General features: G+C 36.3%; 4 protein-coding genes across 5 annotated transcripts; 2 read left to right on the top strand and 2 right to left on the bottom strand.

The window, feature by feature from the left end:
- The first annotated feature begins 9 nt into the window (after positions 1-9).
- On the top strand, positions 10-5,888 carry LOC108561434. 2 transcript variants are annotated; one of them, XM_017919368.1, is made up of 8 exons: positions 10-184; positions 270-403; positions 1,186-1,346; positions 1,630-1,705; positions 1,776-2,344; positions 2,407-4,649; positions 4,708-4,868; positions 4,956-5,888. In XM_017919368.1, exons 1-8 carry the CDS (start codon positions 159-161, stop codon positions 5,702-5,704), a joined length of 4,119 nt encoding a protein of 1,372 aa, XP_017774857.1. In that variant the 5' UTR covers positions 10-158; the 3' UTR covers positions 5,705-5,888. The 2 variants fall into 2 exon arrangements, with proteins under 2 accessions (XP_017774857.1, XP_017774858.1); XM_017919369.1 differs by lacking the exons at positions 10-184; positions 270-403 and adding an exon at positions 566-1,070.
- Positions 5,889-6,090: 202 nt separating this feature from the next.
- Positions 6,091-7,168, bottom strand: LOC108561433 (general odorant-binding protein 83a-like). The gene is made up of 6 exons (XM_017919367.1): positions 7,057-7,168; positions 6,728-6,806; positions 6,591-6,673; positions 6,432-6,537; positions 6,303-6,367; positions 6,091-6,248 (listed from the first exon to the last, which is right to left on the bottom strand). Exons 1-6 carry the CDS (start codon positions 7,132-7,134, stop codon positions 6,231-6,233), a joined length of 429 nt encoding a protein of 142 aa, XP_017774856.1. The 5' UTR covers positions 7,135-7,168; the 3' UTR covers positions 6,091-6,230.
- Positions 7,169-7,736: 568 nt separating this feature from the next.
- Positions 7,737-9,868, bottom strand: LOC108561430 (cytoplasmic dynein 1 light intermediate chain 2). The gene is made up of 7 exons (XM_017919364.1): positions 9,775-9,868; positions 9,526-9,716; positions 9,240-9,462; positions 8,985-9,174; positions 8,569-8,910; positions 8,304-8,498; positions 7,737-8,230 (listed from the first exon to the last, which is right to left on the bottom strand). Exons 1-7 carry the CDS (start codon positions 9,840-9,842, stop codon positions 8,003-8,005), a joined length of 1,437 nt encoding a protein of 478 aa, XP_017774853.1. The 5' UTR covers positions 9,843-9,868; the 3' UTR covers positions 7,737-8,002.
- Positions 9,869-10,233: 365 nt separating this feature from the next.
- Positions 10,234-12,893, top strand: LOC108561437 (probable serine/threonine-protein kinase ifkC). Its single transcript, XM_017919371.1, has 3 exons — positions 10,234-10,909; positions 11,162-12,037; positions 12,095-12,893. The coding sequence occupies exons 1-3, from the start codon at positions 10,466-10,468 to the stop codon at positions 12,425-12,427; spliced, it is 1,653 nt and encodes a 550-aa protein (XP_017774860.1). The 5' UTR covers positions 10,234-10,465; the 3' UTR covers positions 12,428-12,893.
- Positions 12,894-13,371: the final 478 nt, after the last annotated feature.

Here is a 13,371-nt window from a genome sequence, read left to right as displayed (position 1 = left end):
ATGAAAACAGTTATTGTCAAATGTCATTTATCGCGGTTTTGATGGCTTACTTTGTGTTTGGCCGAATCGTTTGTGTACGATAATATATGGAACAGCGACAATGATAGTTATTTTTGATTGGGATTATAACGTGCAAATGTGAATGGGTTCTATTTTACATGTTTATGAAACTCAAAGGAATCATGTAAGCGAAATGTTTAAAACCACTGAACATCGTATATGCTGTGTGCCTTTTCTTTGAGTGGTATTATAGTATAATGGTCTTTCAGAACTCCCAGAATGTCGCAAAGACGAGGCAGGAAGAGGGGCCCATACAAGAAGACGCGCATGAGGTATGAGGAACTCAAAGAGCTCGCCGATTCCGACGAGGAAGACGTCAAAGTAGTACTAAACAAATCTAATGGTGCGATATCTTCCTTTACTTGTTTTAAAAAAATATTGTCATGTTGCATTTAAAAGTTGGTATATGCAGAGCAGACGGTACCAAAACGTTGTGACCGTGCCAGCGGTACTCAAACAATTCATGTTCGTATTTCCCGCCATTCGTATAAGTTTTAGGGGATTTCGCATTCTCTTGAAACGTCAATATGGCTACCGATTTGGTAACTTTTTGAGAATACTTTAAAAGAATTCGGTAAAGTTCACTTTAGTGGCCTTAGCAAAAGTGATCTCTAAAGAAAAATTGAAGTTTCTGCTATTCCTTAGTTTTCGTGCAAATCAGATCCTCAATTACCAATGTAAATGTGTATTATTTAGTATTTGGAGAACATTCTGAGTCATGATAACACCAACCTTGCTTATTTTTAAAAGTGACATATTATTAACATTAGAAAAAAATAAAAGTTTTTCCTTGAAAGAAGGAATATTGTCAAGTTAATGTGGATAATTCTAAGTTTATGTTAAACATAACATGATGAGAGGCAGACCACCTAAACGAGGAAGAATTTATCGAAATAACACTGACAATAAGGTGCAGAGGCTTAACTACAGCGATGGTGAATATATAAGGAACAGCCCCAATAATAAGTTGTTGGAAAAAGATGATTCTGCATTATCAGCAGTTGACAAAAGTTAGTTTCTTATAATAATGGAAATTTTATTGTAACCATGACAACACATGAAACATGCATCATTTTATATATTCATTTATTGATTGTAATTCTTATGTGTATAAACAAATTTTAGGTACAGCTGAACCAAGTGTTCCGGAACTTAGAGCTGGTTCTAAACGTGCTGCCAGTAAGGTGGCTATGAAACAACTGCAAAAATTATCAAAAAGTATTTTAAATGATAAAGTGGACGAAGAAGGAGAAACTTTAGAAATATTATCAGATGCTGATGATGAGGTAAATAACATCATTTCAAATTATAATAGAATATTTTAAAATGTTTTATTTATATATAAGAACTTCTTTGCTTTATTTATTTTATTTGTCCTATTTTAAAATCAGCAATTTTAATAATAATAATATTTATTGCAACAATAAATTACAAAATAAAAATAAACTTAATAACAAAATAAAATTCAACTGCTGCAAATGGCCTCATTCATCCATTTAAATTTCATACTTTCTTACTACATTTATATTTTAATGAGAAATCACGAAATAGTAATATTTATCGCTTTAGTTCGTGCCTGATTTTCAAGCAACATCAACAAAGAAAACATATAAAGTATCGCAAAGGAAGTCTTCAGATGGAAACGGTGAGTTTCAATTGAAACAATTTGGAAGAACCTCTGTTTATATATATATATTTTTTTTAATTATTTTCAGAACGAGATATTTTGGTTTTTAAAAGTTTAAATTCCGGCAGCACATTGAATTTGGAATGCTGGACGGAAGAACTAAGCGCAGCACAACTGGAGATGAGATCTCGCAGACAACGAGAGTATTTGGAAATGTCTGATAAAATTGAATCTCTTATTAAAAAGACCGGCGCGGAAATAATCTACGAAGGGTTTTCGTTTACCGCTTTCGAAATTGAAAGTGCACCAACGACATGTGCGACTGTCCCGGTCTCAATTTTACCATCCACCAGCCAGCAACCATCAATACCAATAGCAACCGCTTCCACCTTGGTTCCTACAGCTATGATCACTCCTACGCCCGTTGCTATACAACCTGCTGTAACTGCAGTAACGAAACCACCACCACCTCCGTCGGCAACTGCTACTGCAACCACCCCGTTTTCTCTAGTACTGGACGCAAGGTCTGGTCAAGTTGTGGGAACAGTAACACAAGCCAGCAGCTCACCAGTTCTTGGTTCTACCAGTCTGAAGACAAGGAAGCGCGGCAGAGCTGCTACGAATTCCCCGACACCTACGAAAGTAGCTAAAATGTCTGTAAGTTTGAGTTATACTTTGTTTTCGTTGTCACAATTATAAATAAACTTTGCTGCTTTTAGAACGTGTCTCAACCTCCGCCCTTAGTTGCGCTTAGGGATGATCCGAATATGATAGTTCCAACTAAAGTACAAGCAATCGCTCCAAAACCGACACAGGCTTCATCATCATCATGTACATCTCCGTCTCCATCTGTCGCTGTTGTCGATCTTACTTCAGAGGATTCGATCACCAAAGCACCACCAGCCGATAGCCGAGAAGTTGCTTTTAATAAACTCGCTGGTAGAACTTTTCCGTCGCTTGTGGTAATGGCAAGGCCCCATTTACGTGTATCACCAACTTCTGGTTCTGCTGCGGATCGTACCAGACTCGACCAGAAAGTGAAGGCAGTTTTGACGCATTCAGTGACGAAATTTACCGAGTGGCTACTTCAGCAAGGTATTATAAGAGCAGAACAGTCTTGCTCGGTGCACAATTCTAAATTGAAGCTGGGCATGTATAGCGAGTTGTATAAATTTCCATTTTCGGGCGGCTACGTTTGGATCTCCGAGTGTTGTCCGTTGAAATTTACCTCCGTCTTTCAAGGATCTTTATTCGAATCTACGCCGCACGCACCGAGCGTTATACTAAAACTAATTTATCATTGGTGTTGTCAAACTAACGTGCAAAATGTTGTTCAGTGGGTGAGGGTTGAGAATTTGTATGTGAAAGGTCTAAATACTTGGCTGAGGTCTGTATGCACTGTTGCCCTGCATACGCACATAGAACGACTCGGAGGTCCTGGAATTAAAGTAGAAATTGGCGTAATATCTTTGGGAACAACCACTCAGGACGGACAACAGCGACAGGTGAAAGTGGAAGTGCTCGGTATTTTAGAGTGTGGCAGTAAAAAGTTACGGTTAAGAGCTGTAGAACCTTTAACCGAAACCGAACGGAACTATAGAAAACGTTTTAACAAAATTTTGGAACCGTTAACCGCGTGGGTTCATCCGTCCAGTATAATTGTGACGGATTTAACGGTGGATAAAGGAACGCTGCACGCCCTAGGTTTCCTAAACGTGCAACAAACAAATTCGGCGCCTGGCAATCAACAGATCATGGAATATTTGAGAAAAATTGTACCGCGAATGTTCCAAAATACGTTGTCGCTTCTATCACGGCAGATTATTCAACAATTTTTAGATGAGTTGGTATGGCGAGAGTGGTATGGTACTACAGCTGCTGAAGCATTCGATAATCTCATGATCCACCTTGCCGAACAAACGAAAGTTGATACTGGACATTCTCTGATTCAGAGACTAAATAAGGTCTCGAGTTATCCTTTTAAAAATTGGAGTATTTTTACTTATTTGGCTTCACATAAGCCGTTACCTCCTATGGAACATCAAATTAAAAGGCAACGGCGCAAACAAAACTTCCCGAAATCGGGAAGTCCGACCTTCGAACTCGTCAAACCGAACAGATCCACGACTCCACTTGACATTCCTGAGCAGATGGTCCCGTTGGAACATTACTATTATGGCACGATAGAGGCGGGACTGAAAGAAAAACCAGAACATTTTGATCAAATCCTCAAGTGCTTAATATGCAAGCAACAAGTTTCTAATAACATCGAATTGATGTTGCACTATTTCAAACATGCCCAAAACATATCGATGTGCAGCACTCAGTGTCATTACTGTTTAGCTGTACCGTCTGCGAACGAAGACATTGAGACTCATATCCAACAGCAGCATCCCAATACCACGAAAGTCGGAAGTTCGTTCGTTTGCATCATTTGTGAGAGCAGTTTCCCGAACGTCTACGATTTAGGAAAGCATCTATCCAAGATCCACGGTCCATCTGAGCTGCCTTACCAATGCGATTCTTGTTTATACCGATGTTCCAATCATAAGCAAATCATCGACCATTTCCATCAGGTCCACAAACACGAATCTATTCTGCAATGTCCTTACTGCATCAAAACCGTGTCTTTACTGTATAATGGACGTTTCAGTACTCAGCAATTGTCGTCCTTCCTGAACCATCTGCAGAAACACAGTAAGAAATCGGTAGCGAAAAAATGCACAAAGTGTGCATTATCGTTCGTGTTGAAGGACGATTATAAAGAGCACATTAAGATGCACATTTCACTTAAAAAGGATGTCGATCTAATGCCGTGGCCCATAAACGGAATCTTAGCACCAAAGTGTGTAAAGGATTACGAGATAGTCAAAGTGGATATATCCAATGTGACCATTGATGCACCCGAAAATACCAAATGCAAGGAGTGCGGGATCGACCTCACTACTGTCTCACATTTCCCGTAAGTTATCAATCAATATTAATTATTATGAAATAGCAAATAATTATTTTTATTTTAGTGGAGTTCTATCTTGCACGAATGACAATTGTCGTTACATTACTTGCTGCAAGATATCTATGGACAATCATGAAAGTCTCTGCAACATTGTGTCATTACCAATACCATACATGAAATTGCCCTTCAAGATGTATTGCGTTTGCGATTATACTTCAAATGATGGTAAGTTGTTAGACTATTCCTGAATTCAACTCCCAATTATTTTCTATTAATTATATTGCATTAATCAAACGTATTTTTTTCCCGTAGGTAACGATATGGCAAAACATTTAGCAGTTTGTGAACGGAGATCAGCGTATCCCACTCAGGAAGCAGCAAAAACTGCGACAGTGACGCACAGCATGCTAGATGTGCTTGGACTTATCAGAAAGCCGGAAGAAGCGCTTGTGGATATCGAGCCGCTGGTTAGGAGTAGTAAAGATGAAGATGACGAATATAAAATGGACAAAGACGTGAGGGACGCTCGAGCTGATGAGATTCTCCTTATAGAGGACAATCCTGCCAAATTGATAGAACTCCGACCTGACGATCTTGAAGAAAATAAGACTGAGGATGTATTAAATGGCGGTGATGACCTCGAGGAAACAGAAACTGTAGATGTTATCCGCCCCGAAAAGGATGACATGATTATGGAACCGATGGAGATCTCGACGGATCCAATAAGCAACGACGATGAACTTGCAACAACAATAACAGAGTCACTAGATGCTCCGCCTCTTCTTGATCCTATAGCCACCGTTTATGTTGAAACACCGCCCACAGCGGATGCTGATAAATCTATTGATGCTGATATCTCTGATCTTGCTGACACTTCTGTTGATGCGCTGGCGAAGGACGCTGACACCACGGTCGATGCTGAAACAACTGCAGATGATGTATCTAATCCACTAAGCGATACAACCACACCATTGGTTGAAACTATGGTAACGGAAAGTAATAGTCTAACGGAAACCGCCGACGACGAAGAGTCGGCCGATGTCGATAAACAGAAAACCTAATTTATTTTATGAAATAAATAACTGTATAGCTTTAGTTTATAAGGTTATTACTTTTTTGTTTGTTTTTATATTATACATATATAAATATATTTACCTAATGTTAATTGTATAAACTATTAAGGTTTCTTGAACTAAAAACAAAACGTAATTAAAAGCGGATCTTTATTGATGAAAAATATAAGAAGAAATAACGATAATTATTCTAAATAATGTTATTTGTTTTTTTATCAAGAATCGGCGGTTGGCGATTTTGTATTTTTAAACGCTCGGTCATGGCGTGCCGAAGGACGCTATGTTAATAAAAAAAAGAAAACTTGTTTTTAAAAATTTGTTCGCAAAATTTAATAAACATGTTTAATAAATAAACAAATCTTTTTTAATGCAACACTAGTTTATTTATTTATTTGTATGTGTGTACATGGTAACAAAAAAATAGTAATCAAGGATGTAAGGAGGAAAACTACGGACTGTCATGGAAATGCGTTCGTCGTTTGTCTTTCTTTTGGTGGATACAACAAATTTGGTTTCACGGTAAAAAGTATCTCTGGAACAGAAGACATAAATTTAGTATTTATTTATTTTCAAATTTGTAATTTACCTTTGGATCGGCTTTAGCAATGCATACATGGAAGTTGTAGGCTTTTCCGCATTCTTCCGGACTATCTACAAGCAACAAATGTATTTATTAAAACATCTTTAACTACTTTGTAATAATAGTGTTTCATACCTGGAATATCTCTGCATTTTTCGAAGATTTCTTCCAAAATCGGTTTAACATCTGCGTGCATTCCATCCAATATATGTTCATAATGAATGGTACCATCAGGAGACATCTAAAAATTTGGTTTTTATTATATGTGTAATTTTGGAAATCTTCTCGTCTTACCCATTTCGCTTCGTGCAGCATGCATTTCATATAACACTTGAATTTTTCATCGGTGTTTGTAATCTTATATGTTTCAATGTCCGCTTTTTAACAGAATAACAAATAGTAATCAACATTTCAGATTAATTTCATCTTACCATCAGTTAAACCGCCAATTTTTGCAGTGCAGATCTTCCTCAGTCCCAGAATAAAATCCACAATTTCCGGTGGTAAAATCTATAAAACCAGAAGATATTTTTGTTAATTTCATGTACCTTTCATAGTGCGGGTACTCGGTTCCCTCATTATAACCGCACTTATCGAGGACTTTAAAAACGCATATAAATGAATAGAGACTTGAGTGCATAAAGGAAAAAAATCTATTATTTATAACTTTGTGCATTATTTGTTTGAGAATTTATTTTTCATATTTAATAAGTACAACATTCAAAAATTATTTGCTTAAAATTATTATTTTTTGTCTTACCGCTCGCATTTCTGGAGGAATTGCATTTAATTCTATAACAGCAAACGCTAGAAAAAGAACTAAGACTGCTTTCTGCATTTTGGCTGATTAGATTCTGTCGCAACTGAACCTCATACGAACCTTTTTATTCGTTAGTTCGATATATCATTAGCATTAATTATAATCAAAGTTACGCAATATCCGTGATCAAGACAATAATTTAATTAACAAACAGAAATTAATTAATAATACTATGATATTAAAAAAAATAATTGTATTGTTAATTACTAGCGTATTAAAACTTGTTTTTGTCACGAAAGTACACATGTTTCATTGATTAAATTACTGAGTGTTACTGGAAAAGGTTACAAGAAAAATAAAATTTAAGTAAAATCAATGGAAACATTACTGAATTTAATTCGAGTAGCAAATGGAGTATTTCACTATACTTACCTGTTTTTCTTTAAATTGAATAATACTTATTCTTTTTATGACAAAAACCGTTAATTCAGTAATAATTAAGCACACTCTAAATACGTGTAAAAAAATGTATTTAAGCAAAATTAAGTAATCAAAAAAAAAGTTTACAGTTTACTATTGAAATTGTATACACAAGCATTTAAATATGTAAAAAATAAATATAAATTAAAGAAATCAATTAAAAAAAAAACAATTGTAATAAGAATTTATCACAGAGATGTTAAGATAAAGAAGCATTAAAATAAGCGTTTACAGATTATATTTTCGACAATTTAAATTAATTATATAAATCCTAATTATAATTAGCTCGGTGAGGATTTTTTTTTTCTCATTTTTGTTTTTTAAATTTTAGTTTTGGAAACTACTGTGTAACCCGTTATGTATATTTTTTTCTCATCTTTCATAAATACTCTCTAAACCTGACGTTTTATTCCATATAATTTACGTTTAGACAATTAGTTGTAGTTAAAATAAGCTAGCGTTTGTTTTAACAATCGGATGTGTTGAAGTCGACGCCGCTGGTTTTGGTGCCGCGCGCCAATCGGTCCAACTCGGCCGCAGCGTCGGATCTCATCGCCGCTTTCTCCGGTTCTGATACGTTCAACTTGGAAACGTTTCCTCCAGCTGCTGCGGGCTTCTTGTTAAGAAGCGAATTGAAGAAGTTTGCCAGAACGCCCTCTCCGCCCGGTGAGTTAACGACTTTCGGTCCATCGAGCTGTTTAAATTACAAGTAAAACAAAATTATTAGAGGATGATTTTCAGTTTTTTCTTTTATGTTATCCACGAACCTTTTTCGGAGATCCTTGGATGCCCTGGGTCACTGGAGAACGGGAATTGACTTTGCCGATGCCCGAGGTACGCGGAGATTCCGTAATCCTCATGCCGGGTGGGGCCAAACTTCCTCCAGCCAGAAGGGTCTGCTGCTGCCTAGTCAAGAAGTTCTGTTCCTCCTCGGCTAATATTTCAGTTTCGCGAGTCACAGTCTAATAATAAAAATGGAAATATGATTATATAAATGTCATATAATTTTTTTTGTAAGTTTGCAACATTCACCTTTCTAGTGACTTGCTGTACGATAATATCACGATAGTAGTCGTCCGGTTTGCAGGTGTGCATGTTTTCGTGCAGTATAGCAATTTTCTTCATGTTATCCCAACCGGCCGGTATGAAGACTGCATCCTTTTCGACGACCAAAGCTGGAGTTCTGAAGGGAAGACTGTAGATGCGATGGGTCAAATACTTGTACAGAAGATCGCAATTTTTATCTTCCTTAGCGCTTGTATAGAAAAGTGCCGCTCCGTACTGCAAGCAGAAGCGACGAATCCATTGCTGCATAAAATCTAGATGCTCATCCTTGTAGTCGTGTTCCTTTTCCAAAACTTGCATATAATCTGTCTATAAAGCAATAAATATTGAAAATCATTCCAATTAGAAATATTTAAGTTAAAAATATAATGATGAAAATTTACCTTGGTCACAACAACTACAATATCCAAACCCAAATTATTGGTGAGGGTAGCTTCTGGTAATGGTAAACTATCATCAATGTCATTATCATCTGGATCACCCAGGTTCCTAGAACTTCTCTTCATAGGTGAAGAGGGGTCCAGTTCATCCCCAGGTTCCACATACTCTTGCCACATTTTGATAATGTGTTGCCTGCAAATTATTGTTGGTCAACAAACATTGTAACAATAAAAACAGAGAGCAAAAAAATAAACAACCTTCTGGCTTGTCTGCTATCAAAATCCAATTTAAGTTTATCAAGGTGGTCAGCAAGGACTGAAGCCCAATGCTGCAATTGCTCTAAAATACCCCATGGTGCAGTCATTGTGACTGTGAGTATAACAAGAGTGTGCTGGAAGCTCTCATTGTTCAATGCAAATTTCAAGAGATCAGTGTGGCCTGGATCTCCATCCAAAACCCACACACTCAAGCGGGTATGATCTGAAATATCCCAACAAAGAAACAGTTACATCATTAGGCCACAGGGAAAGTATAAATATTTACCATCCCTGTAATCATCTCTGACATCTATGTAGGCGTATTCCAGACCGGAACCCTTCTTCGGGTCTTCGACGCCCTGAAGTTTAGCAACTAAAGTTGTTTTTCCAGATTCGTTGTCGCCCAAAACGACGACTTGCTTGCAGGACGGTAGCTTCTGGTTGCCATGGGTCTGGACATCGTTCAAGATCGAAGACCTTTGATAGAGGCAATGTAAGTAAACTGAATTTCGTTGGAAATAGGAAAATCGCATACCATAAATTCTTCTTCGAAGAATCTTCAGTTTTATTTTCTCCGGACATAACCTCCGCCGAAGATGTCATCTTAAACGTCACTCAAAAATACATGGTATAAATCGGTAAAAATGTCTAAATTGGTGACTAATATGCTATGTTGCCAACTTATTCCGTATATGGATACAAAATTCACAGTTATTTTTGGTTTTCATTTGTAGTCGATAAGTGGTTGTTGCTCGTGCTTCTTTTAATAAATATTTTGAAACGTTTTGAAGGTTACACAATTAAAATCTTATTCGATTCTATAACAATCTATGTTAATAAAAATTCTATTGACTATTTTCATTCATCAATTATATATATATTTAAAGTTCTGTATTGAGTAAATCATTTCAATATAAATTCTTATAAGAAAAGCAAAATTTCAAATTTAGAAGAATTCTTAATTCTTATCATCCAGTTGGTAGCAACTTTTGAATCGCGTAGCGTGTTGCTAAAAAAAATAAATAAAAGCAAGAAACGTCACAGCAGTCATAGTTGAAGTTTATTCCATGTTCAAGTGAGGTTTTTTTTATTGTCAAAGATTTGACCTGTGTTTGGTACCTTTATGTAAGAATGAAGCAACTTTAAAAGTGAATCAAAGCGAGTGTCGACGATGGAATGAGAATAGATGGAACAGATGTTTCTGGAAAGTTCTGTGGCAGGCAATAATGGCAAAATTTGGAATGTCAAATGGCAGGAATCAAGAATCAGACTCTTCATCTGATGAACCAGAAGACGTTAGCTCAGTTTCGACAATTATGAGACCCATGAATGCTTCCACGCCAATCTCAATCACAATCCAATCCCTAGTGAAAAGTCTTTGTGAAGTTTATGAACCACAAAGCAATGAAGCTGAGAAATTGTATTTCTCTATATGTAAGAAATTAAATGAAATTTCTATCATAGATGAGAGCTACAAGATGCCTGAGTTTGAGGGAATGAGGAATCAGAGCCAAAGAGTGTTCCATCATCTCCTCTCAAAAGCTCTCAGTAATGATAATGTGATCCCAAAACAATTGCATTGGCCCAACAATGATGTTACTGATGAATGGTCTCATTACAAAAGGGAATTTGAAGAGGTGTCATTTATTGCTGGAGGTGGATTTGGAAAGGTAATTCTATATTGTGTTACAAGTTTGAACTTGTTTTAACCTGTGGAATATTGTTGGCACAATGCCAATTTATTTTTATTTAGATATGTATATTTTTCTGAATGGATTTTATCATAGTTTACAATAGGTGATGGATAAAATTTTATCTATCTAATGTTTTTGTTTGTAAATATGAAAGTATAAAAAAAAATCCAATTGGAAATCTTAATTTCAGTTTTATGTAAATATTGAATAAATTGCAAGTATTTTTAGGTGTACAGGGTTAGACATAAATTGGATGGCACAGAGTATGCAGTGAAGAAGATTTTTATACGCTCAGAGGGAATTGAGTCTGTGAGGAATTACTTATCAGAAGTGAAAACATTTGCAAGTCTCAATCATTCCAACATAGTACAATATAAAGCTGCATGGCTGGAGCTAGGTGAATCTCAAACAACGCTAGACAACAATTACGATTACAGTGATGATTTTGAAGATAATGATGAAGAGGATACCGAAGAAGATACGGAGAAGTCGCAATTACGCGATTCTTACATTTATCCGAGCGTTATCTCCGATATAACAATGGAACAAGGGGATGGAGATAGTTCTGATTTTCGAGTGAGCTTCGAAACATCTACGCATCGATCGTTTTCGAATGGTCAGAGTACTAAAAGGGTATCGAAGCGCACGAAGAGAAGCAGTATTTCGGAGGGTGGAAACGCGATTTGTACAACGGAGGAGATCAAGAGGATACAGCTGAGAACTCGTCAGAAATGGGCAACACTTTTCATTCAGATGGCGTACTGTCAGAGCACTTTGAAGCAATGGCTAGATACAAGGAACATGGCAGAGAAGACCATAGATAATGGAGCGTTAGTTCCCATTTGTAATGCCAATAGAGTTAGAACAGTGATGGAAATTTTGAGGCAACTGCTTCAAGGACTCTCTTATATACATTCTAGAAACATTGTGCACCATGATATAAAACCTAGTAACATTTTTATGCAGTTGGAAGATGGAACGTTGCTAGTCCAATTGGGAGATTTTGGTTTGGCTTGCCCTCTGCAAAGCAGCCGACATTCACTTGCCTTCGGTACCAAACTCTACGCGGCACCCGAACAACTCAAAGGTGAATGCGATCGAAAGGTAAACTAATTAACTTGAAAATTATCGAATGAAATTTTTATTGAAATTGTGTTTCAGAGCGACATGTTCTCTTTGGGGATAGTCGTATTCGAACTGGCCGAGACGTTCAGAACGAGCATGGAGAGAATAAAATGCATCGAGGATTTACGAAAAGGTGCAATTCCAGTTCACGTGAAAACCAATCAACCTCAGCTGGCGCAGATCATCGGTGAGCTTATGATGAAAAACCCAGCTGAGAGACCTGCTGCTGCGGATTTACTCAAGAGGATCAACACCGAGGTCTTCGAGTCGGAGAAGGTTCGTCAACTAGAGAACATGTTGGCGGAGAAACAGGAAGAAATCATCAAGTTGAAGCAGCAACTTGCACAGGCTCAATCCGATCTCCTGTAAAACTCGAATTATTATTGCCAAAATTATATTACTTTGTCTATTTTATTTTTAAGGCCATTTACAATAATTACATTATTGCATCGTCATATTTTTTTTTTCATTGTTATATTGTTGCTGCGATGAAGACATTTTTATTCGATAACTTTCATCGAGCGATGGACGGCAGTATTGTTTCGGCGCTTTTTGGCGCCACTTGATTCATCGAAATTCCATTTCTTTGTGTTCTATCAAACGTTTTCGTTATTTAGTTTTGGATTCGAAGAATTGTTTGCAAATGCATCTGTTTGCATGTTTTACATTTGAAAGTTGAAATTATTTTTTTACGTACATTATTGATAGGATGAAGTCATTTACTTTTGTACAATTCTCAACATTATTGTACAAAGCATCCATGACTGAACATAAGTGATTCATGAAAGAAATGTGATAATTTTGAAAGTTACTTAATAAATAATTTTTAAATTGATGTTTTTTATATTGTATCTATTATTTATTTTATACTGTTTATCTTCTCGAGAATTCCCGAAAAAAAAAAAACAACTACATTAACTGCTTTTTACTGGAACGCAAATACAACATTATTTTATTTCTATTACGATGTGTGCCAATTTATCGAGGAATCTTTTCAACATTGAAATGTTTATTTATTCTAATTTCAAAGTTCACAGTCATTATAATGTAGAATACTCCATTCTTCTCTATTTGATCTTATTTTATTGGGTCTATCAACCAATTATCATAGAAAATACAGATATATAAGAGTATAAATATAATAAAATAATATTATATATTGCAACAATAAAAATAAAAATCCCGACGTCCGAAATCTTGACTGTATCGAAATCCAGACTATATCAAAATCTCGACAACCATAATCCCGACTATATCGAAAATTTTTACAATAATATTTTTAAATTATTTCGGAGCGTAGTCACCTTGTGCTA

The sequence above is a fragment of the Nicrophorus vespilloides genome, unplaced genomic scaffold, assembly GCF_001412225.1.
Source record: "Nicrophorus vespilloides isolate i.1.1-1 unplaced genomic scaffold, Nicve_v1.0, whole genome shotgun sequence".
NCBI classification, from domain to species: Eukaryota; Metazoa; Arthropoda; class Insecta; order Coleoptera; family Silphidae; genus Nicrophorus; species Nicrophorus vespilloides.
The sequence above is the reverse complement of the archived record's forward strand: the minus strand, read 5'-3'. Positions and strand labels throughout refer to the sequence as shown.